This window comes from Microtus oregoni, unplaced genomic scaffold, assembly GCF_018167655.1.
Source record: "Microtus oregoni isolate MIOR12 unplaced genomic scaffold, Mior012 000042F_ref0000377, whole genome shotgun sequence".
Lineage (NCBI taxonomy): Eukaryota > Metazoa > Chordata > Mammalia > Rodentia > Cricetidae > Microtus > Microtus oregoni.
The window spans coordinates 16,582,433-16,608,464 of record NW_024543209.1 but is presented as its reverse complement, the minus strand read 5'-3'; the positions used below and the strand labels follow the sequence as shown (position 1 = coordinate 16,608,464).

Below are 26,032 nucleotides of genomic sequence, written 5' to 3'. Positions count from 1 at the left end.
GACAGGAGAATCACTGGAGCACACTGGCCAACCCAGCTTAGCTCCAACTCTAGTGAGTCCCTGTCTCAAGAAATAAGGTGGAAGCAATCAAGGAAAACACCTGATGTGACCTGTAACATAAGTATGTACACACACACAATACACATGAATGTATACAATACACACAAACATGCACACACACAGGTACCTACACACTCTCATGATCATATACACCCACATACAATACAAAAAATATGTAAATAAAAAATAAAAGTCTGACAACCTGCTGATTCAGACTCTTAAACACTAGTTGAAATCTTTATCCATTAAAATTTACAGATTAAAAGTAAGCAAAATTGAAAACTCTATGATTAAAGTTACTGCATTCACAGGTTTCTAAACAATTTAGGAAGGAAAAAAAGATTCTCCCTTAGATTGCCCTAATAATTTATAAGTAAACAGAAATAACAATAGACATGATTGAGATAAATGTGACTAACTTAACTAAAACACAAGCACATTCTAAATGCACAGGCTTGAAAAGCTCAATAATCTAAACAAAGTAATCATTAAACCTTCCACACTTACCAGATAAACAATTATGAGCTAATTCTAACCGTACAACTATGTGACTGTTTCCCACCACAATAGTGTAAAAAGGACAATGATTTTTTTGTGCCCAGTGCCTTTGTCCAATTCCTGAGTATTCACTAATATGGTAAGAAAAATCACATGTCCAAAACACCACTGTAGCATAAGAATCACAAATCTCAATAAAGTTTAAATCTGCAATTACAGAAGACTTAACCTGACTATAGTCAAATCAAATGACTCCTAGTGTCCTAGCCCGTTCCTTCAAAGAGCATACAATCTGGACTTTTGTTTTGTTTTTAATTAATTCTTGGAAAATTCCTATAATATATTTAGGTCATGTTCATCCTCCTAACTCCTCCTAGATCCACTCTCCATTCCCCAGGTATTTCTTCCTTTTTAACCTATTTTTTACCAGGTTTGAAACCACTCAACTTTTTAAACCTATGTTTCCTACTATAAATACAAATATCCTAAACCTGGAGCTACTCCACGAATGGTGTAGGCCAGCTGTGCCAGTCTCTTCCCTGGATGGACATAGAGGCAATTCTGAGATGCTTACCTATCACTTGGTGGCCTGGGCTCCTCTTCCAAATATTTTTGGGTATTCCGCTTTCGTACTTTAGGAAACACATGCTTTCTTGAGAAATGTCTGTCTTGTGGCTTGGGATCTTCCTGTGACATGATGTCTTCTATGTCATCCAGGAGAGCATCACAGGATGCAGAAGGCATCTTCTGTACCACATAAAAAAAAAGTTACAAATAGCTCAGGTTTAACAACATCTACTTAACATTGTGCTGGTACCCAATTCTCACCAAGCTTAAATCTAAACCAACTCTTTAAAGCCTAAGTTCACAGAAAACGTAGGAGGATAAACCCCAAAAACAATTATGCAAATCCTGCTGATAGTAGACTATCCCATGATTGAACTGTAACTGTCAGAACTAATACCATGGAAGAAAAAGTAGGACAGGGTCTTTTCAAGAGAAAGGAAACTGAAAGCAAAACAATTCCCCTCAGCCACTGCTGCTGAGGCCAATGATCACCAAGGCCTTCAGTGCTATGAGGAAACCTCAAGTGGGGCCTTCTTGTAACATGAGGGCCTGCTTCTTTGGGTTTCTGTCCTGCCCAGTTCCCAAAGCCGGTAAGCCCCAGAGAAAATCACAAAGAGAGTCTACATAAGTTATAAACTGATTGGCCATTAGCTCAGGCTTCATATTAGCTCTTATAACTTACATTAGTCCATTATTCTAGTATATGTTAGCTACCTAGTTCAGTACCTTTTTCAGCGGGGCAGGTCACATCCTGCTTCTTCAGTATCTGGACAGGACTACAGAGGAATGGGCTTCCTTTTCCCAGAATACTCCTGTTCTCATTGCCCCACCTCTACTTCCTGTCTGGTTTTCCTGCCTATACTTCCTGCCTGGCTACCGGCCAATCAGTGTTTATTTAAAATATAATTGACAGAATATAGATGATAATCCCGCACCACCATCTAAAGAAATTCATCTGCCTGCCTGTAAGATTGATTGGTGGGGCTGGAGAGATGAGATGGTGCAGCAGATAAGAGAATTTGTTGCTTTGGAAAAGGTCCCAGGTTCAGTTCCCAGCACCCACATGGAGACTCACAACAACATAATTCCAATTCAGGGAATCTGACACCTTTTTCTGGCCTCCTTCTGCACCAGGCACACTTCTGGTGAATAGACAGACAGGCAAAACACTTATACACATAAAATTATTTTTATATTAAATTTTATATATATATATATTTGTATGTATATACGTGTGTGTATGTGTACGACTCACTAGATAGCTATGCCAGTCAAAACTAGTATTGGTAAACACCTATAAAGTATTACTTTAATATCAAAACCAAATAAAGACACACACACAGGAAAAAATATGCCTGACAAATACAGATACTAAAATCATGAGTAAATTCTTACAAACCAAACACTGGTATATATCAAGAAAATCGAGTTGGTTTTATCCCAAAGATTCAGAGAAATATAATAAATAATTTAAATAAACTTAAAGACAAAAACATGATCATCTCAACAGATGCAAAGAAAGTCTTTAGAAAAAAAACTAACATGCCTTCATGATAAAATTCCCAGAGAAGGAGATTGGAAAATGGTCTAGCAGATTTAAAAAAAAAAAAAAGAAAGAAAGAAAGAAATGTTGCTCTTGCAGAGAACCTGGATTCTGTTCACAGAACACACATAGTGACTCACAACCATCTATAACTCCAATCCCAGAGAATCTGATGCCTTCTTCTGAACTCCAAGAGCACCAAGCATGTATATAATACGCAAACATACATTCAGACAAAACATTCATAAATAAAATAAAATAAAAAAATCAATCTTATTAATTTTTTCTTAAAGTCATAAAGAGAATAGGGCTAGAGCAAACATTTCAACATAATCAAGGCCATGGCAAAAACAGGCACCATTATTCTAAATGAAAAAGAACTGAAAGCAACCCCATTAAAGCCAACAATCAAGAGAGGGCTGTCCACTATTCTCTTTCCTTTTCAATACAGAGCTTGAAGAACTAGCTAGAGTGAAAAGACAAGAGAAGAAAATTAAAGGAATGCAAACAGAAAAAGAATCAGTCAACACACCCCTATTTGTGATGATATAATATTACATATACAAGATCCCAAAAATTCTACCAGAAAATTTTTAGAAAGGACACACTTTCAGCAAAGTGGCAGAATACAAAATCAACTTATAAAAATCAGTAGTCTTTCTATATACTAATAACATATTTATTCAGAAAAAGACCACGAAAATAATCCCATTCACAATAGCCTCTAGACAGAAATAAAATATCTAACCAAGAAATTGAAAGACCTCTACAATGAAAACTTTAAACCTCTTAAGAAAGAAATTCAGGGCCTGGCGGTGGTGGCGCACGCCTTTAATCCCAGCACTCGGGAGGCAGAGGCAGGCGGATCTCTGTGAGTTCGAGACCAGCCTGGTCTACAGAGCTAGTTCCAGGACAGGCTCCAAAGCCACAGAGAAACCCTGTCTCGAAAAACCAAAAAAAAAAAAAGAAAGAAAGAAAGAAATTAATTCAGGCCGGGTGATGGCGCACGCCTTTAATCCCAGCACTCAGGAGGCAGAGGCAGGCGGATCTCTGTGAGTTCAAGACCAGCCTGGTCTACAGAGCTAGTTCCAGGACAGGCTCCAAAGCCACAGAGAAACCCTGTCTCGAAAAACCAAAACAGAAAAAAAAAAGAAAGAAAGAAAGAAATTCAGGAAGATATAACCAAATAGAAAGACTTCCCAATGTTCCTGGTAGAATTAGTGTGTGTGTGTCTGTCTGTCTGTCTGTCTGCGAAAGTGAGCACAGACTGGTAGAATTAATACTATAAAAATAATCATCTTACCAATACAGATACTTACAGATACACTTCAATCCCAATCAAGATATCCAAGACATTGTTCACTAAGAATGAAACTAAGTCAGGTGGTAGTGGCACACACCTTTAATCCCAGCACTTGGGATGCAGAGACAGGAGGATCTCTGTGAATTCGAGGCCAGCCTGGTCTACCAAGTAAGTTACCGGACAGGCTCCAAAGTTACAGTGAAACCCTGTCTCAGAGAGAGAGAAAGAGAGAGAAACTTTAAAGAAGGGAGGTGCAACTAAAACAAAAGGGGGGGGTAGTCCAAGACAGACCTCAACCCTCCTACACTGCACAGAGACTACTTCCCTCTTGTACTGGGAAATGATTTACTGCCATGTGCTCTGCTCTGCCTTCCAATAGGTCACTGTGTAAACTGCCCATTGCCTAAGAGTAAGCCTACTACTGCCCAGCTCAAGCATGAAGTTCCCAGCAATGTTCCCCTCCTGCTGCAGTCAGGAGCTTCTGCTCTATTGAAAATTCACTACTTGGAAGCAAGCATTCCGTAACTTCTTTCATTCTCATGGGCATCAGAATGCCACTCTCCTAGGTCTCCTACTACATGAGCCACACCTCAAGAGTCTTTGGTGTGCTGCTCCTCAGCCCTGGAAGAGCCCATGGCTCCATTACAGGAATTCACCTCTCTACAGTCACCCCTGGCGATTTCATCACACTCAGGCCTTGAAATGCCAACCCTGAGCCTGTCCTTCCCCGGAACTCACACCCAGATGTGCAGCTGCCTGCGTGCCTGACGACAAAGCAAACTTTACAAGGCAAACACAGAACTTCTGGTCCTCTCCCTATCTCACTGCATCACCTCACAGCCCTCCCTCTTTCCTTTAGGGGCAAGCCAATATGCTTAGACCCAAAACCCAAAGATTATCCCTGGCTCCTTCTTGCATTCTCCCTAAATCCGATCCACCAATAAATTCTGTTGGCCTCTCTCAAAATATACTGAAGCTCTGTTTGTGAGCACTCTCGCACAAATAATATTCATGATCCAAGCCATCATCTTTACATATTGTTATTTATTATATGCATGGTATGTGTCAAAGTGCAGGAATGCTAGTGCAGACAGGTGTGTGCCACGGTACCTGTGTGAAGGTCAGAGGACAAGCTGCAAGAGTCAGCAACCCCTACTCTACCCCATATTTGCTATCATCCTTCCCTAATCTTGTTGTTCATGTTGTTTGAGGTTTTTGGTTTGGGGGTTTGGGAGTTTGTTGTTAGTGGTGGTTTGTTTTTGTTTTGTTTGTTTTGTTTTTTACAGACATGGTTTCTGTGTAGCCCTGGTGGTCCTGAACTCACTCTCTAGACAGGCCTTGAACTCAGAGATCCACTTGCTTCTGCCTTGAGTGCTCAGATTAAAGGAGTGTGCCACCAAGGGTAGAGAAATGGCCCAATGGTTAAGGGTACTGACTGCTCTTCCAGAGGACCTAGGTTCAATTCCCAGCACTCACATGGCAGCTCACAACTGTCTATAATTATAGTTCCAGCGGACCAGACAGATACCCATGGCAAAACAGCTATCCACATAAAAATTTTAAAAAAAGGAATGTCCACCACTGCCTTATTTTGTTAATGTTGTTTTTGCTTCTTTCTTTCTTTTGAACTGCAGCACTTAGTCATCCGCCCACATGTCTTTTACTCTCTTCCTACCAGACTACACATTGGGAAGAGCAGAGATCTTAGGGGCTTTGCTCTGGTTGCCCTACGGTACACAGGACTGTAGCTAACACCCTGTAGATGCTCAGTGGGTGGTTTGCCACAGACCACCCAGTATAACAAAGTATGGACCTGGTTACCTCTGTCTGACATACTTTTCTCATCGCTGTCACACAGTACCTTTAAAAAAAAAAAAAAAAAGGTGACTATTTGGGCTGACAGTCTGGGAAGATATGGTATCCAGGCAAGGGAGGTTTGATGGCATTAGGAGGGTCATCACATTACACGACAGTCAGGAAAGAGACAGGGATGAACGTGTGTGCTCAGGCAGCTTCCTCCATTAGTACACTTTTTAATTCAGTCTTGAAGTCTAGCCGATGAGGTGGTGCACCCACATTCAGAACAGGAATTCCTTTATCATCTAAACCTCTCTGGAAAACTCCTCACAGATACACCCAGAGCTGTCTCCTAGGAGAGTCTAAGTTCTGTTATGTCAGTAAAGATTGACTGTCATAACTTGCCACTGTACTAACCTTTAGACATGCTGAGTAAGCCAAACTAAGTCTTTACACAAGCTGCTCCTCGACTGGAATATCATCTGCAAGGCTTTCTGCAACACTAATCCAAAGGACATCACTTCAAGGCAGGCCTTTCCCAACCACCACAGCTAAAATGACCACACTGCCAAAAACTTGTACATTGATAAAGTTAGAATCAGAGTCCAGGCCTTCTCTCAATAATGGAAAAGCATAAACCATGTAAGAGTCTAGTATAATACTGAGAAGTAAACATCCCAGAAAACTGATGATTCATTTAAGAAAATGCCAATAAAAACAGGATCAAATGCTCAACTACACAAACAATAAATACTCAAACAATAAGTTACCTACCATTACCTTGATGAGAAGTTAGACTAGCCAAATCCTTGTGGCTCCCTAAAAGCATGGCACAGTTAGTACAGTTTTCTGCGGAACCACTGCCAATACATCTCAAGCTATGCAACACTCACATCTTTCATCAAGCAACTCAATCACTAGAATTTGACTTTAAGGAGTCAAATCAATGCAATATAATACAGACATTCTCAAGTCTGACTCTATATCATAATCAGTTTCACAGTCTCATTTATCTCTATGAAGAAGCTAAAGTTTTTACATCAGACAAACTGGTAGATTAAAAAAAGACTTAAATTCTCAAAAATATTAAGTACCACAGAAATGAATTTTAGGGGGAAAAGATAATAGTTCTATAAGACAAAGATCTCTTAAAAACCCTTCTCCTTTGACAAGAAGTCAAGTTTCATAGAGGGATAAAGACAGAAAGGACAGACTATGGAAGAGTAGTAAATTTGCCAGGAACTTCTCATAATACCAAATACCCATACCCATGAATTTTCAGTAGCTCATTCTGAATCCCCGAGGAGCTTCTGGAAATTACTTCCAACAAGATGGGTTCAATGGGGAGAGGAACAAATGAAAGAAGAAGAGAGAAAATGACCAACAACGAAACCCTAGACCAGCTGAGCCTAGGAACAGAACCTGAGCATCAATAGATTCAACTCCCAGCAATTCTCTCCCATGACCAGCCAAGAACACAACCCAATGTGCCGCATCAGCACTTTCCACAGTGAGATTCCCAACAGCAGCAATGGCGTTGGGTGGGACCTGAACGAAATAAAGTCTATGCCTTCACCACAGACATTCTGAATCAGTTATTCTGAGTGAAGCCAGGCTCAACAAAACCTCCAAATAATTTTGCTTGTTAGTCATTGTTCTAGAGTTACTACTTCATAACAAGAAGGAATGTCAGACATTACTGAATCAAATTATTTTAGGGGCTTTTTTTTTAATCAAATGATTTTTCACATAAGTATAAGAACAATTCAATGGAAGAAATAAAAGTCTTTTCAACAAATGATATTAGAACAACTAGATAGCCAAACAAAGAAATGGAGCTGGAGCCCCATCTCACATCATACTGAAAAATCAACTCAAACAGGGCTACAGACTTAAATTTAGGAGACCTAATACTACGAAACTCTTATAACTCACTCAAGTATAAATCTTGCCAACATTAGACACCGGTTTCTTAGTTATGACACCAAAAAGCATGAGCAATAAAAGAAGGCAACAGATTAGATTTCATCACAATTAAAATGTGTGAGTCAGGCACAGTGGCACACTCCTGTAGTCCCAGCACTTGGGAAGAAGAGGCAGAAAAATGAGGAGTTCAAAGCTGTCCTCAAAAACAGATCAAAATTAACACTAACCTGGGTTATGTGAAACCTGTTCTCGGGGGGGGGGGGGAATCAATTTTCATGCTTCAAGAACAATATGGAGGTTGTGAAAAGACAGCCCATGCAGTAGGAGAAAACAGCAAGTCATATAATATGATAAGGGCCTAGTATCAAAGTAAATAAAGAACTCAAAACTACAAACAACCCAAATTAAAATATGGGAAAGGGATCTGAACAGACATATTTTCAAAGAAGCTATATAAGTACCTGGTAAGCACGTGAAATCTGAAAATAAAATGAGCCATAAGGAAAAGGCCATTCAAACCTACAAAGATATAGCTCATTGGGACAGCCAGAATCACAAAGACAGGTAACCAGGTTAACAGCAGTGAATCACATCGCACAGAAAAAAAATCTTAATAACCAGGCCTGGCATGGTGCTGCACATCTTTAACATCAGCACTTGGGGGCTTAGTCTACACAGAAAGCTCCAGGCTAGACAGGAATACACATTAAGATGTCACACACACACACACACACACAGGAAAAGAAATAAAATAATCCAGCTAGAAGAGATATAGAAACAAGCCTCAAGAATGCCAAATTTGGGCTGGAGAGATGGTTCAGTAGTTAAGAGTACTGACTGCTCTTTCAGAAGACCTGAGTTCAATTTCCAGCACCCATGTGGCAGCTCACAACTGTCCAGGACCTGACACCCACACACAGGCATACATATAGGCAAAACACCAATACATATAAAATAAAAAATAAATTATTTTTTTAAAAGTCTAATTTAATATCAGAGAATTAGGATATAACAAAGATTAAGCAACAGTCAAACCAAAAAAAAAAAAAATAGATGTGTCACAGACAGCAAAGAGCGCATGTCCATGATACTTAATGAAAACGAAAGATTAAAGAAGAAATGCAAAAAATGTCTAAGAAATTATTAAGAAATAGGACATCTTCAATCACTCAAACGATTTAAAATAAACCAATACCTTGATTATCAGAAATTGGCCTCAAGTCCTCCTGAAAGATGAATCTGGAAAATTAAAATTAATTAGAAAATGCAAGTATCCTGTAACTCCCAAAACCACTCTAAGGCCTCTTTACATTTACCTTTTAAAAAAAGGGGGGGGGGGCGCATCTGGCCACAGTGAAAACTGCTTAGCCCGCACTGTAACACCACAGGTCAGTGAAATTCACCAAGTAAGACACAAGTGTTCTCGTGAAGACACAGGAAAGTCTTCTAAGCACAGGGACGGGAAGGGGGGGGGGGGGGCTCAAGTCACCTGCGCCTATGCCCAACTTCAGTGTAAAACCCTCTTTTGCTCAGCCTGATCACCCAGCACAAGTCCATTCCCGAGAAAAGTGAGGGAAGAAACGAGGCTAGGCCGGACTGTAACTGGCTGACTATGCCAGCATCATCCGAGGCCACACGGGCCTCTCGGGGCAGCGCTCCAGTCTCCAAGTCCCAGCTGCCAGATGTTTCTCAAACTACGAAAACAAGCGAGCGATCGGCCCTAGGAGGAAAATCTGCGGAAACGAAACTCCACCCAAAAAGCAGCGCGGCCCACAGTCGCTCGGCTTCGGTACACTTGCCCCTCGTATCCACAAGTCCAGAAACTCACCTGTCCAAAGTGAGAGAAAAACCACACGCCTCTGTCAGGAAACTGCACAGACTTTAGATGGAGCGCGCCATGACACTTGTGTCCAGCCAGGCTTATTTGCGCATGCTCCGCGACGGTAGCCGGGAGAAGTCAAAACGCGCCATTGTTTCAAGTTTGCGTAGGATTTTAATTTTATATTTGTTGCTAAATTTTTCTGTAAAATAAGACAAAAATAAACTCCCCCGTCATTATGTTCTCATTATGTCTTCTGCTGAGTCCTTATAATCTCTTCCGAACAGCTAAAAGATTAACACGAACATCTCGCCGTTTATTATTAATATTCCAAGTTCAGAAAAAGGAACTCGAGAATGTAAATACCTCCCAGAGTAATTACTCCCGGAGGAAATCTTTTCATTACATTTTACCAGTTTGACTCCTTTATCTATCTGTCTGTCTGTCTGTCTGTCTATCTATCTCGATCTCGATCTCCTTTGAGACAGCCTCTATGTATTCCTGACTGCCCTGGCACTCCCTATATGGACCGGGTTGGCCTCGAACTCAAGTAAATTATTTTGCCTCTGCCTCCCAAATGTGGGCATTAAAGGCATGAACAACGATGCCCAGCTAATTCCCTCCTTTTCTTTATAAAAAAAATAGACAAGGAATGTTTAGTCTATTGAATAAGAATAGAAATCATTTAACACTGATGTCTGCTTTTAAGGAAATTTAGGGGTTCTTTTTTTCTTTTTCTTTTTTTCCCCTTGATTTCTTAAAAAAAAAAAAAAAAAAAAAAAAAAAGGTTTTGCTTAGGTAAGCCAGGCTACCTCAAGCTCTTGATTCTCTGGCCTGCATCTGCCTCCTACTGCTGAAACTACAGTTGTGACCCACTGCACTAGGCCTAGAGTTCTGCTTCTACAGAGACAATTAAGCCTAGGCAGTCTGGTTTCATTTAATAATTTCATAAAAATATTTTGGAATAAAATGTAATACTTTCTTTACAAGTAACACATAATTTCAAATAGAGCAAAAAGAAAAGAATGATATGAAAAATATGGAATAAAATCTTTATGTCTTCAGAAAAATGCTGGAGGGTGAGTGGCTTCGGTTTGGTTGGTTTGGGTTTGCATGGCTTTGACAGTCCATGCACTGGGACTAAGCAAGAGCTGCACCGCTGAGCCCAAGCTACAGTCCCTTGTTTTCATATTAGTCCACAGAGAATACTGAAGGGAAAAGAAAGAATGTGAGGGATAACCAAGTCAGTGAGTTCTTATTACACTCGATGGACAAAGAAAGAGTAAATCCAGAAATTATACAAATTTAGAAACAAATACAGCATCATCTATTGGATTAATTAATTTAAGCCAATCAATGACCTTTTCATGAAATAAACAATTCGTGTATTTAATTTGCTCTTAGAAAATCAGAAATGCATATGAATTTTTAATGCGGAAATTAGATAAAGGTAACAGTGGCAGACTTAAGGCAGGTTAATCTATCTGTTAGGTTAACAGGAAAGTGTAGGTGCTCTTAGTTTGTGATGTTCGGGAAGCCACCAGGCATCGGGAAAATATGCTATGATTTATACTGACTTTCAACAGCCTATGCTCAAAATCTAGCTCCAGTTTCTTAAGCAACAAGGGGATAGGTTAGCACACAAGAATCAATGTTGGATGCAGGAACTGAGATCAGATATGAGAAATTGTTGACAGAATAAAAAAAAACCTGACTGAAAACCATATATCAACAGGAAATTTTGAAGGAATTTTTTTTTTCTCAAGAGTTGGATGGACCCAACAGAAAAAGTGATAGTAGGAACAAAGAGAAAACACAAGAAATACTATATCAACGTCAAAAGAAAGACTGCTTCAAGTGGATGAGTACTTCCATGCAGAAGGTAAGAGAGAGACACTGAAGTTCATAAATAATGATAGACAATATGACATGAAACCACCTAATTATCTTTAGAGGGATGCTGAAAGGTCATCTTACAAAGTAACCACTAGGGGTCAGAATGCTGTACTTCTGACACCAGCTAGTCAGGTCTGTCATTTCATATAAATATGGTTGCTTGAATTCCATAATTAATTTTCTCTTTCCATTCTCCCACTCTCAGTACAAGTGGTTGAGAGGCTATACAAGTGGCCTGTAATGCTAGTCAGAACAATGAGAACACCACAGTCTCTTGCTGTAGAGCAGGTAACCCACACCGAGCCCAGAATTCTGGGCTTTGTCATCAGCAAGAATCTGAGGCTGAATCTTCCAGGGCTACCACAAAGTGAATGAATGGATGAATGAATGAATGAATGAATGAATGAACGAACGAATTAATGAACAAACGAATGATGTGGGAAAACCCTGCCCATGACAAGGCTGTTTCAAAGGAAAACATTAGATACCTACAAAAAGAGAAAAGGTCAGTAAATTCTAAAGACAATGTTAAGACCCCTGCCACCCCACACACCAAGCACTGTATTTATTTCCAAGTTGTTCAGTTTTGTGCACAAGTAAATATTTTCTCTTAAAACAACCCAAATTCATTTCTATCTCTTGCAAACAAAATAGTTCTTTCCATTGTTGTGGTTGTTGTTGATGATGATGTTTTGGCTTTGGTTTTGGTTTTAATTTTATTGAGTCAGGTTCTCATTTACCCCAGACTGCTGGCTCCAAGCCTACTTGTGTAGCTAAGAATGAACTCAAATATCTGATTCTCCTGCCTCCACCTTCCAAATGCTACTCTAAAAGGCATATATCAAAACATACTGTTTTTATTGTAATATAGTTTCCCAATGATTTAAAATATTAACTCACAGACATTGTATAACATTCTCATGGTTTATAAATATTAGTGGGAGACATGATGCTTTCTCCGTCCTTCTAATGCAAGACCTAATACTAACACATTTGTTTTTGGGGGAATAGAGCTCCGTGTTACAGCCCTTGTCTTGCATGTTGAAGACCTTAGGTTGGCTCTCCACTGCTGTAAGCACTAATAATAATGGTAGATCTGTTCTTACAAGAACTGAGTTACATAATCTTCACTACAAGGATTCAATACACTAAGGACCAGTCTACGTGCTCAGGAGAAGAAACAGCAAAGCTCCTTTCTTTTTCAGAGAGTAGCAGATAAAACATAATAAATATAGTCAGGCATGGTGGCACTCTGCTTTAATCCAGCATTTGGGAGGTAGAGGCAGAGAGATCTCTGAGTTCCATGCCAGCCTAGTCTACATAATGAGTTTCAGTCCAGCGAAAGATACATAGTGAGACCCTAAATAGTGCAAAACAAGAGAGGAAAATACATCTGACTCCTGACCTCTACACAGGCATGGCAGGAAAGCACGCACGCATGCGCGTGCACACACACACAATGATATAAAATTACTAAACTTTCTCTCTCTCTTTTCCTTCCTTCCTTCCTTTCTTCCTTCCTTTCCTTTTTTAACAATGCTTCACTGTATAACACTGACTGGCCTGTAACTCACTCTGTAAACCTGGCTGGCCTCACAATCACAAAACAATATCTCTGTCTACCTCTGCCTTCCTAGTGCTAGAATTAAAAGTATGTCCCTGGCCTGTACTGTATTCAGAATGAAGACAAAGATAGCCAAATAAGAATGACATCAGATTAAGGAGCATCAAAAATCAGAGCTTTAGATTTTTTTTTTACTGTGTGCCCATGTGTATGTGAAAGAGACAAACAGACAGATAGACAGAGATAGACTTGCATGTTAGAAAACTTTGTTTCCATCTTACATGTGTCCTGGGGATGGAATTTGAATTTTCAGGCATATGCTGCAAACACCATTACCAACTGAGCCATCATACTAGCCCAGGACTTGAGATTTTTAAAGAGGTTTAAAGAGCCTTTTAAAGAAGCTAAAAGAAAAAGGATTTTACTGAGTCCACCTTTAATCCCAGCACTTCAGAGGCAGAGGCTGGTGAATCTTGTGAGTTCAAGGCCAGCCTGGTCTACACAGTGAGTTCAAAGCCTGCCAGGGAGAAGAATGACATTTCCATGGACAGAAAAATAAGGGGAAGAAAAGGCTACAGATAGAGAAAAATATGGAAGAAGAAAAGAAAGATAAAGAATACAGAGTCATATCTATTTTCCATCCACCATACAATTGATAAGTTGTTTCATAATAAGTGCTCAGACATACACATTAAGAAATGCCATAAATGTGTTAGCCTTCCTACCAAATATTAATGGCATTTGAATGGAGAGTAATAGAAAATCCTTGTTCTCTTTAAATGGGATAAGTTATCTTTTTTGCTTTGTTTTTCAAGGCAGGGTTTCTCTGTAGCTTTGGAGCCTGTCCTGGAACTTGCTTTTGTAGACCAGGCTGGCTTCAAACTCAGAGAGATCCTCCTGCCTCTGCCTCCTGAGTGCTGGGATTAAAGGCATGCGCCATTGCCCAGCTCTAAAGTAATTTTTAGTTACTTTTTGAGAATTTCATGCATACAAGCATATTCTAAGTTTTGATAAAACCCTCCCCAGACTCCCTCCCATCCAACAGCTCCTCTCATACACCCTCACCACTTTTCCCTCCCAAGAGTTTTATATTTAATTTTTTTATATTTTTTATATTTTAATTTTTTAAACTTTTTATCTGGAAACAATTTCAAACTCCTTTTTCTTTTTTGAGACAGGGTTTCTCTTTATAGTCCTGGGTGTTCTGGAACTTGACATGTAAGACCAGGCTGGCCTCAGAGTCACAGATATTTGCCTACCTCTGCCTATCAAGTTCTAAGATTAAAGGCATTCACCATCAAACCCAGCTAATCTCAAATTTCTTCAAAGTTGCGAAAATATTGTAAATGATGCATATATAAATCTTCATCCCCAGATAATAATGCTTCATTGGACCAAAGAACAGTGATCAGGGCCAAGAAACTACTGAGGACATGATGCCGTTCTAACTGCAGCAACCCTGGGGAAGTCTTTATTTTCTTATCTTCCCCAACCTTGATACTTTGAAAGAAGACGGGTGCAGTTGTTTTGTAAAATGTCCCTCAACTTGAGTCCACTGATGTTTTCACAGCTACCTTCGTGGTTTTCGTTTGTTTGTTTTCTGTATATTTTGTTTTGTTTTGAGACAAGGTCTCACTGTGTAGCTTTGGCTGGCCCGTAATTCAGAGAGATGCACATGTACTAGAATTAAAGATATGTGCACACGGCACAGCTATATTTTAGTAATGGACTTGCGGCAAGAACACCATGAGAGAAATGTTGTCTGTGTCCCTTGGCCGATCTCAACAGAAGCATATGACGCATCTCATTACCAGGGACGTACTTCGAACACTTGGTCTGACCACTGTACAGGGACTCTTCTTCCCTCTGTTTTCAGTGAGGGAAGACACGCTGAGATTACAGAAGCATCTTGTTTCAGAGCATGTTGCTGCCTCTAATTGCAGCATCTCTAAACGACCCTGCAGGGAACAATTATCACTGTGGTGTTTGCCAAATGGGGACTTTCCATTTCTTCATTCCTTCTACTTATGTTATTGAATGGGCTTTCCCATCTCATTTATCCATTCAATTATTTATATTGGTATGGATGCACGGTGTTCAACTTACATTATAGCTTCTAACCCATTGTTACTATTACTTTGTTGTTCAAATTATCCAAAATTTGGCCATGGCCGTGGGTTGCCTTCAATGTTCTTTGGACATGTCTGCCTTTCAATTATACATATATGCTTTTTTCCTGTTATTGCAGTAAGTCCCAAGCTCTGTTGTACTTTCTCTGGCCAGTCCTTGCAATCTGTCTATTCTCCACAGAACTATAGTTCCTGTCAGTTTCAAATGATATTTAGAAACTAAGATAGGAAGCCAGGCATTATGGAATACATATACAGTCCCAGAATTTGGTAGAGGGAACAAACAGCTACATAGCAAGCATGAAGTCATCCTGGGTCACATGACACGAAAGAAAGAGAGAGAGAGAGAGAGAGAGAGAGAGAGAGAGAGAGAGAAAGAAAGAAAAGGCAAGGTGCTAGGAGATGTCTCAGCAGTTGCAAACATTTACTGCTCTTGCAGAGGACCCAGGTTCAGTTCCCAGCATCCATATAGAAGCTGTTAGAACTGCCTGGACCTCCAGTTGCAGGGGATCTAATGTTCTCTTTCCTGGCCCTTTTGAACTACTGCATCCACATATACATATAAATTTATACATGCTCATACACATAACACATAACTAAAATTAAGTAAATAAATACATCTTTCAAAATATAAATAATGATATGAGCAGCAGTATGTTATTGCGTCTGGGTATGACTGCTCCAGAAGCTACAGTCTAAGCCTGGAAAACTTGAAGTGTCTTGTTAGACATCCATACACATCCTTGACCTAGCAACTGAATTTATGTTTCTAAAGTTTTGAGAAGTTGGGGGTGATTGGCACGCAGGTAATATACAAAGCCAAGACTGAATGGGAGCACCCATGGGGTGAGCCTGAAGCATGCCAATATGGAGATGGGGGAGAAGAGGAAGAATTAGAAAAGCATAGTGAGAAATAAAAGCCAATGGAAAAGAAGAAAAACGAGATTGGTGTCCTGGAAGGCAAGCGATAGAGCGGAGACTGGAATGGTAGGCTGTGTTAAATGATGCTGAAGTTGGAGTAAGACAAACACTGAGAATGAACCATCAGACTGAGCAACTTGAAAGGGCAGCTTTTGGTGCAGTGATGAGAGTAAAATCTGAGCAGAGCAAATTAAAGGGTGACAAAGGATGCTGACTGAAGACAGGATGTCATCGAGCAACCCGGAGCTGGAACCTTGGCAGTGGGAGAGGTGTGTTCCCAAAGAAGAACTGAGTTGAAGTCAAAATAAACAAGAGCGTGCTTAAATGCTAAGTCCCCTGGAAATGGGAAGATAATAATGTATCAGAGAGAGGGGGTCTGTTGGAGTTATTTCTTTAGATATAAATATTTAAAGAATACACAAAAGTTATTTTAATAATAAATAGAAGTATCAGGAGTGGTGACATGCGCCTTTAATGCCAGCACTTGTGAGGCAGAGACAGGTGGATCTCTGTGAGTTTACATAGTGAACTCCAGGCCAGATACGTAGTGAGATCCTTTCTCAAAAATAAACAAAAAAGCTGGGTGGTGGTGGTGCATGCCTTTAATTCCAGCATTCAGACGGAAAGGCAGGCAAATCTCTGTGTGTTAGATGCTGGCTTGGTGTATAGCGCAAGCTCTAGGACAGGTTCCAAAGCCACACAGAGAAACCCTGTCTCGACAAACCAAATAAACAGGTGATAGATAGATAGATAGATAGATAGATAGATAGATAGATAGATGATAGATAAAACAAGCAAAAAGCTAAAATTTTAAAATTTAAAAACAGGCTGAAAATGTAGCTAAGTTGATAATTGGTAGAGTGCTTGCCCAGCATACGGGAGGCCCCAGATTGCACACACTGTAAACAGGTCAGGAAGAACATGACATAAAGGTCTAAATCCAAGCACTCCAGAAATATTAGGAGTTCAGGGTCATCCTCAACTATGTAGGTGTTTGAGGTCAGCCTGAGTACAAGAGGCCCTACCTCAAAAAACAGAAACAAACATTTGGTGTGTGGTATTTTAAAATTTAAGCTTAAAAATGTTTTTAAAGCAACAACCAAAGATTTTTAAATTACATTAAACAGAAAAACACCAAAGCTTCCTAGTAAGGTGTTAGCATGATTATCAATGGTCAGCTAAAATATTTTACTGGAAATGTATTTCTTTGGCAAGCTCCAGAATGTGGTTGGCTGGTCATGGCCAAGAAGGTGTGGAAAGAGAAAATAAAAAAAAATTTAAGCCCATTTACTTTTGTAACCGTAGGGCATTCATAGCTTTTGTTTGATGGGAGAACAAATACACACACACACACCACAAAGGAGAGACACAGACACATAATACACACAGACACATTTACACATCTACTAGTGTTACATAACTCACTGGTTTGGTGCCCCCCCAACAACACACAAACTTTACAAACACTGACTCTGTAGGCAAAATTCAGACTTACAATTCCACCAAGCGAGTCTTAGAATGCATAGTGAAATAAAGGAGGCCTCTCTCAGAGAACAGAACAAGCTGCTAGCCACTGCTTCCATAAGAATGCACTCCCTGGGGGCTGGAGAGATGGCTCAGAGGTTAAGAGCATTGCCTGCTCTTCCAAAGGTCCTGAGTTCAATTCCCAGCAACCACATGGTGGCTCAACAGAATATTGTATACATAATAAATAAATAAATATTTTTAAAAAGAAAAAAAAAAAAAAAAAGAATGCACTCCCTGAACCTACAGACAGAAAGGGTGGCAGAAGTATTCCATTTCGGCCTATTTACTTATTCTAAACATCTGCAAGGCCCTCTCCCAGGCTGTCCCTTCAGCAGGAGTTAGGAGCAGAGATCAAAAGGAAAGCAAGGAGGGCAAAAGAAAAGGCCAACAAAAGGTCTTTTGTTTTAAAGTCGGGTTCTCATATTTCCCACTATAAATTCTCAAATGTTAGTAAGGAGGTAGAGAAAAATGGTTAGTAAAAGGAACTCAGTGAATTGTTGCAGAGACCATTTTCAAAAAAAAAAAAAATTGTTGTTAACTATCAGTTTATTGATTTTGTGTGCACACACATGCCGCAGGGACCACTTCCAGGAGTCAGTTCTCCCCTTCCACTATGTGTGTCCCAGGGTCCAAATTCAGGTCCTGGGGTCCTTGGGCTTGGTGGAAGGGGCCTTAAACAGCTGAGTCATCCCAATGGCCCAGACATCTATTTTCAAGGCATATATTTGTTTGTATTACAGATAACTATCAGTAAAATTTAGTGATATATTTAAAGATTTTAATTTATGTGCACAAGTGTCTGTCTACGTGTATGTATGTATATATATCACATATGCGCCTGATGCCTGAGTAGGCCAGAAGAGGGCAAGGGATCCCTAGAACTGGACTTACAGAAGGTTTGTGAGGCATCATTTGGATACTGGAAATCAATCTGGGTCCTCTGACTAGCGACTGCTGGCCCATATCTCCATAGGCTTTGCTACATTAGCCAAGATTATCAAGACTCAATTGAATAAACTAATGTATATCTTCATAAAAAGTTATAATTACATACAAAAACAAATCAAGTTTGGGGGTAGTTTTGCTTCCAGTAAATTCATGTGGGCTATCAGTTTTATTGATGGGGACTAAAAAGATGGCTCAGAGGCAAAAGCATTGAGTTGCTGTCTGTTACTCCAGTTCCAAGGGATCTAATGCTGTCTTCAGACTACTGCAGGGAATGCACATACTGCATGCTCGTGGTATATAGACACACATGCAGGCAAAACATCCTGCATTCACATAAAATGATAAAATAATTTTAATTGAAAGAAAACTATAGGTGTTAATCAAAAAAATCCAAAGGCATTTACATTTAATTTGGGGGGTGAAATTGTTAATAGTTAGCAATAAAATATGTTTTCCATATCCTAAGATCCTTTTTTAAAACTGCAAATAAAGTATTGAAAACCACTGGGCAAGGATGCACTCTCCCACAGCCTGGTACCACAGACACTAATTTACAAAAACTGGACAGTAATTGATTACCTATAGTGGTATAGTGTTTTTGTTTTAATAAATGAAGCTTGCCTGAAGATCAGAGGGCAAAACTGTCATACTAGTCATACTAGCCATACAGGTCATGGAGTAGTGGCGAACATCTTTAATCCCAGGACTCGGGACAGAGGCAGACAGATCTCTGTGAGTTCAAGGCTACTCTGGGCTACGTAAGATTGATCCAGAAACAGATCCAAGGGTGGTGGTTCAAACCTTTAATCCCTGTGTTTGGGAGTCACATACCTTTAATCCCAGCACTAGGGAGGTGGACAGGAGTGATTGATATGGCTGGGCAGAGAGAGGAATATAAAGAGGATGAGACAGGAACTCAGTGGAGTGTGGAGTCTGAGGATTCGTAGAGACAGGGTCTTGCCTTCAGGTCTGAAGATTTGGTAAAGGTAAAAGGTCTCTCTAGTAGTTGGCTGCTTTGCCCTCTGATCTTCAGACAGGCTTTATTTATTAAAACACAAATAATATACTACTATTTCATTTTCCTTATTTGTCTATCATTGAGCAACTGTGTCAGGCAGTAAATATATTTTTTCTTATAGAAAAGAACCTGTTGTGGCCAACTACTGAGGTCAGGCTATACCCTAAGTTATTCCATACTGCTTAGAAGCAGTGGTTTTTGAGGCTGTCCTTTGCTCTGGGAGACCTTCTCTCAGAAGAGGCTTTGGACTCCATTTTGAGGCAGAAGAACCCTGAACCCTACAGCCCCTGAGTGAATGAAGGAAGAGTGTCATGCAGCAGGCACTACACATCTGGCCCAGATTGGTGATTGACTAGTTCCCGGGACTAGAAAGGAAGCTACCTTCTAAGTTCATTGGAGAGAATTAAAACTGGGGTCACACAGGCATATTAAAATCCTGTCAAGAGAACTAGACCCAAGAATTTATGGAACACATCAGTTAGAAGAAGGGCTGTAATTCACTCTTTTGGACTCCATAAAGCGACACAAACCATGCCAAGCTATCATCTAATACCTAGTGTGTGTGTGTGTCAAGGCCCTCTGGTTTGTGTCAGCTCCTGCTATGGATACAGCCTACTTGACTATCTACTCCTCCATCTATTCACCCTTCTGGACCTGACCAACTGTTTCCTGCTCCAGCCTAGTTCACCTTTTTCACTTCAAAGCTGAATTCTGAAGCTTGGCCCTCAAGCCTGACTCCTTCATCTCCACCGGCAGTTTTTACTAGCAGCTTCCACCTGGAATTGGTCTGCTTGTTATTTTTTCTACACAGAGTCTTTCTCAGCCCCTTCTGAATGCATCCTCTTTTACTTGTATTCTTCCCGTACCCCATAAACATGTATACTAATATAGAGACATATTCACAAATACTATGTGATATGTGATAGGAGAGAGAATATTACTAATTAAGACTGGAATAAAAGTGAGGCGGTGGTGGCTCACACCTTTCATCCCAGCACTAGAGAGGTAGAGGCAAGTGGATCTTTGTGAGTTCAAGGCCAGAGTGAGTTACAGGACAGCCAGGGCTACACTGAAAAACCCTATATTGAAAAAAAAAAAAAAGACTGGAATAAAGAACTTTCTTTTACCTTGGCCAAACTACGAAAGTAGGTAAATTTTATTACAAATTCCTGTTATTGGAATGACTAAGTGTGGTGGTTTGAAATAAATGGCCTGGATAGGTTCATACAGGGTGGTACTGTTGGGAGGTGTGGCCTTGTAGGAAGGGGTGTGGCCTTGTTGAAAGAAGTGCTTCTTAGCTTTCTTCCTGATGCCTGAGGACTAAAATGAAGTATTCTCAGCTCCTTCTGCTGCACCCTGCCTGCCTGCATGCTGACATGTCCCGCCATGAAGATAATGGACTAAACCTCTGAACTGTAAGCCAGCTCCAATTAAATGTTTTCTTTTATAAGAGTTGCCGTGTTCATGGTGTCTCTTCACAGCAATATAACTTGGACACTAAGCCTTGTGAATTTATTATTATTATTATTATTCAACAAATTCTGATATTGTGAAAAGACGCAAGTATGTTTGTCTATGCTTCTGTGTAGCTCACTCACGATACCTGCACTAACTTTGTTTGAGCCAGGCCAGCCTGAGCTACCTCAGCCTCAGTGAGGATGTGACTAAGCAAGTTCAATCAGAGCCTAATAATCCCGGGCCACTGTGGTGGATCTCGTGGTGACATATGACCGTGGCTGGCACCTTCAGCATACCTTAGCCTCCCTGGCAATAGGCCCAGAGATGAGAACATGGTAACAGCTAAGAGTCTCTAGGTCCTATTTAGTAAACTATGACAATGTTCCCCAGTTCTATTGATCAGTCTAGAGTAGACCTGTCGTCAAGTTGGGTCAACCATTTCCTTTCTTAAAGCTAGCCTCATCCAGTGGGTTTCCCTGTCGACTGTATTTACTGACAATTGACTGTGCTGCCCGTGGCATTGCCAGCAGAGAAGGTTGATGGATTTGCTGAGGACAAAGATAGCTGAAAAACAGCGGATGAAAGAGACCGAAGAGACCACTAAGTTGATGGTGAGAAACCAGTGGTCATGAAGGTCATAGAGGTTGCCACCTTATAACTACATACCTGCGCCCGTGACAGCAAGACCGCAAAGAATGAGATCTGAAAGGAAACGCTGGCCTGGGTGGGTATCCCTGACAGGATATCCTAAACTTCCTGAAAGATCAGAAGATTGCTATCTAGCTGAAAGCTTTCTGGAAAAGAACACAGACATGCCATCGTTCCCTTTCCTTGAGAGTTAACCCGAAAGGATCCGTCAATCACCTGGACAGAAAATTACCCTCCAGGAAGCTATCTGGTCCAGCAATGTTAAGAAATAGTATAAACCCAACTAAAAACCCAAGTTGATACAACAGGCTCTCTGGCCACTGGCCACTCTCACTCTGTGTTTTCCTTTTTGGCCTCTGGACACTTTTATTAATGTTGTTGTTGTTGTTGTCGTCATTGTCATCATCATCCTCAGATTTTTGAGGCAGGGTTTCTCTGTGTAGCCCTGGCTGTCCTGAAACTTGCTCTCTGAATCTAACTAACCTTGATATCAGAGATCTTCCCACCTCTGAATCTCAAGTGATGAGGCTTAAAGGTGTGTGCTGCCCCACCTGGTTTAGGGCACTTTCTTTTCTTTACTTCGTAATAAACTCTGCCTGCCTTCTAAGGTGTGCTCTGTCTGTCTTTGAGATTTCTGCAAAAAACCGACAAGGTGCATCGAGAAAGAAGAGAACAGCAAATGGGAGAAGCCCAAATGAAAGAAGGGGCAGTGTTAAGGAGGAGGCTGGACAAATGAGTTGGTGACGTGGTGACATGGGTATTGAGAGGAAGGATAGAAGATGGTTCAGAGAATGAGCTGTCACCTTCTAAGTTAGAACAAGATACAGCGTGTGGCTGGCACAGGGGGTTGCTAAGGGAGGGGATAATTATATAGATCAAGGCCCTTCGGGGCTAAGAAATGGAATGCAGAAGGCGAGGAAATGACTCACTTGCTGTTCTTTTGGGGGACCTGGGTTTGATTCCCAGCCCCCATGAGGGGCAGCTCACAATCACCAGCTCCAGGGGACCTGACACCTTCTTCTGGTTTTCCTGGAGACCCAGACACACAGACACACAGATAAACTGTTTTTTTTTTTAAAAAAAAAAGTTGTGATGTATAATTTGCTTAGGAAAATGGCAAAAGTTAGAAAAAGAGAAATGTGACCCAAATGCCAAGCTTTGGTGAATATGTATTAGAAATGGGGACAATTTAAGTTTCAAAATTATGCTGAGACTTTTAATTCTCCAATGTCAATAAGAAGAAACTGAGTGGATAAAGTTTTGTATAAAAAGTCTTGGTGTTGTCAAATATAGAATAAAATTATATTGAGTTAATTAAGTGAATTACACAGCCTGTTTTTATAATGCATATGAAATATTGTCTATGCCATTCTGCTGCAATAAAGTTGTGGGGACTTGGCTTCCAGAACGAATGATACCATCATAACAGAAAGTCAAAGGACAGCTGGCCATCCATGCAATTACTTTAGATCACAGAACTGATTTTTCTAAGGGTACCACAGGATAGTGGTGCACACTCAAGCTTTATAGACATCAGTGATTACTGCCAGAGTGGTCCTTGAATGAGTCTTTGCCTAACACGACCTGTGTGCTGTTTCTGCTGCTTCGCCTGGCTTCATGTTTTATGTGTAGACATGAAAGGCATTTTCTGCATTACCTTATGCACAATCTGCTCTCCTAAGTATGTCCCAGGGTTAATACTGCACCTCTTCAGCAGCATCCTGGAAAGGTTTCTTCCATGCCAGTGATCATCACCTGGTCTCCTGTGATGCAAAGTAAAGGTTAATAGACTAGGCTTGCAATAGACTAGGCTTTGAGTTCTAGGAAAACCACTTTCTAATTCCATAAGTTTGGCCAACACACTTGAACTCTGTGAACTTCATTTTCCTACTTGAAAAGGTGAGACATTAAATATCCCAATAACACCATCTGATAAATATTGTGGGTCAAATGGAAATGTCCCCATAGGTTCTGGTATTTGAATATTTGGCCCCCAGTGGGAAATGTTGTTTGGGGTAGTTTAGGAGATGCTGCTTTGGTGCAATAAACATGTCACAGGTGTCAGGCTTTGAGATTAGAAGCCATGTGTCCATTTCCAGTTCACTGTCTTTGTTCCAAGTTTTCTATTCAAGATATGATCTCTCAACATCCTGCCATGACTGCGGTTTGCTGCCACACGTCCCCACCTGAGGACTCTAACCCTCTGGAACTAGATGCCCACATAAACTCTTCCTTGCATCAGTTGCCTTGGTCATGGTGTTTTGTCTGAGCAAAAGAAAAGTAGCTAATACAGACAGCATAGTGTAAGGAGAGAGAAGAAACATCACTTTCTTAAATTCCTTTCATGATCTAACAGAAGAAATTGGGAAACGTGTTTGGTGTGTTCCTTGAGACTGGGATACCAAGAGTCAAGTTCTCCTAATATGTTCCAGCAAGGCTGAATTCTCCTTATTTTTCAGGGAATTTAACAGAGTTTGCACATGCAAAATTTGATCAGTCTAACTAGAAGAGTGGGCAAGTCTATGAGGAAGAAACCCCATGGGAGAGCGCTTGGAAGGAGCTGCAGGGTGTTCCTGAGTGGTTCCCATGGTTCTCTAGGCTGAAGGCTGGCATGATTTCCCAGCCCTACAGTTAGAGACCATAAAATCTGCAGTTCTGCAAATCAGATTTCACCCTGCCCACGAAGAATTAGTCAACATTTACCGGCATCACACTGAATAAAATATTCCTATGTCAGAGCAGAAAGAAAGAGGCTTTGAAAAATGACAAACCAAGGGAATTTTTTTTGTTGTGTTTTCTCATTTTTCCCTTGACATTTTCAGAAAAGTCCCTTTTATTTATTCACTAGTATTTTTATGCAAGCTCAGTCTTGAAGGAGTTGAGGACAAAGTTACAACTGACATCAAAATACCAACCGACTAGCAATATTTTTCTTTATCAGTATTGTTCACAACAGAAGGAACAGGGCCTTTCTTCCTCCATGTTATTCTACTGGGTTTTTTTTTTTTCCCCTTGGGGACAACAGATTCCTCTTCAAGTGTGTCTTTGAGAGACATAGCTCAGGGCCCTCAATTATGAGTGGCCATTGCTCTGTTTGAGCCCCAAGAAAGCAGTGACATTCTCTCTGGGGTGCTGATGTTTAAGCAGACGCCTGGGATAAGAAGCAGGCAGGGGAAGGGTTAGGGAGGGTAGGGCTTAGGGGGTGGGGTAGGGATGGAGAGCATGAGGAGCTAGGGGGAAAATCATTCCAGAGAACAGAAATTCACAGGTTCTGGGATGGGGAAAGAATGGACTAGTAAGAAAGGTCTGTAGGAACAAGGAGATTGGTGTGAGCTAAAATGCAACAGTTAGTAAAGATCAGGAGACTGCGTCTTCTGTGCTCGTCCCCAGCAAGAGATACTTATTACCCTCAGGGAACTTGTCAGGGATCATGTTGTCAAATTCCCTGATGATTACTGTAACACTGACTGGAGGTGGCCTGACAGATAGAATATTAATAAAGAATAGCCTTCAGGGTATGTAGGGCATACTTGTCTCCAAAATTCTTTCTATGCGATCTATGAGTAAAGTCAGATGGGCTCAGAGCTAGAGCAAACATCAGAAGGTTCCCTGACTCAGAACCACGTGGTCGGATTGAGTGAACTGTCAACCTGACAGGAAAAAAGGTCTCAGATGTCAGACATGGTGGCAAACACTGTTAGTTCCAGCCTTTGGGAGACAGAAGCAGGTATTTGTGAATTCAAGGCTTTACTGGTCTACACCGCAAGTTTCAGGTCAGCCTGTCTCAAACAAACCAAAGATGAAATACTCAATTTTGTAAGGTTACTCCACATGCATGCCACTGAGAGACTAGTCATCTTGACTCCTAATGGATGTAGAAGGTCCCAGCCTACTGTGGACCAAGCTGGATAGCTGGTCTGGGCTGGTATCAGGAGGTTAGCTGAGCATGCGCATGAGTGAGCAAGTGAGTAAGCAGTGCTTTTCCTGCCCCAGCTTCCATCAGTGCTGGACTCTGACCCTCAAGTGTAAGGTAAATAAATCCTTTCTTTTTCAAGACAGAGTTTCTCTGTGTTCTGGCTGTCCTGGAGCTCCCTTTGTAGACCAGGATGGCCTTGAAGTCACAGTGATCCACCTGCCTGTGCCTGCTGAGTACTGGGATTAAAGTGTGCACCACCATCACTTGGTGGTCAGTGTCTTATCACAACAGAATGAAACTAGAACATATTGGCAGTTGGTACCCAAGACGATGGGTACCTTAGCTTTGTATTCCATGCTGAATGTGTCTGACTTTAATCACTTATGGGATATTGAAGAAATAGCAGTATACAATTTAGGTGTTGTCTTAGTTACTGTTCTATTGTTCTAAAGAGACAGCATAACCAAGGAAACATTCAGTTGGGTGCTTGCTTA

At 40.7% G+C, this 26,032-nt stretch overlaps 1 protein-coding gene across 1 annotated transcript in view; it reads right to left on the bottom strand.

The window, feature by feature from the left end:
- The window catches only part of Cdkal1 (CDK5 regulatory subunit associated protein 1 like 1), a 532,123-nt gene extending 522,520 nt beyond the window's left edge, over positions 1–9,603 (bottom strand). Inside the window, 3 exon segments of the mRNA XM_041633005.1 lie at positions 1,133–1,305; positions 8,890–8,933; positions 9,523–9,603. Coding sequence (XP_041488939.1) covers positions 1,133–1,302 — 170 coding nt within the window. The 5' untranslated portion in view covers positions 1,303–1,305; positions 8,890–8,933; positions 9,523–9,603.
- Positions 9,604–26,032: the final 16,429 nt, after the last annotated feature.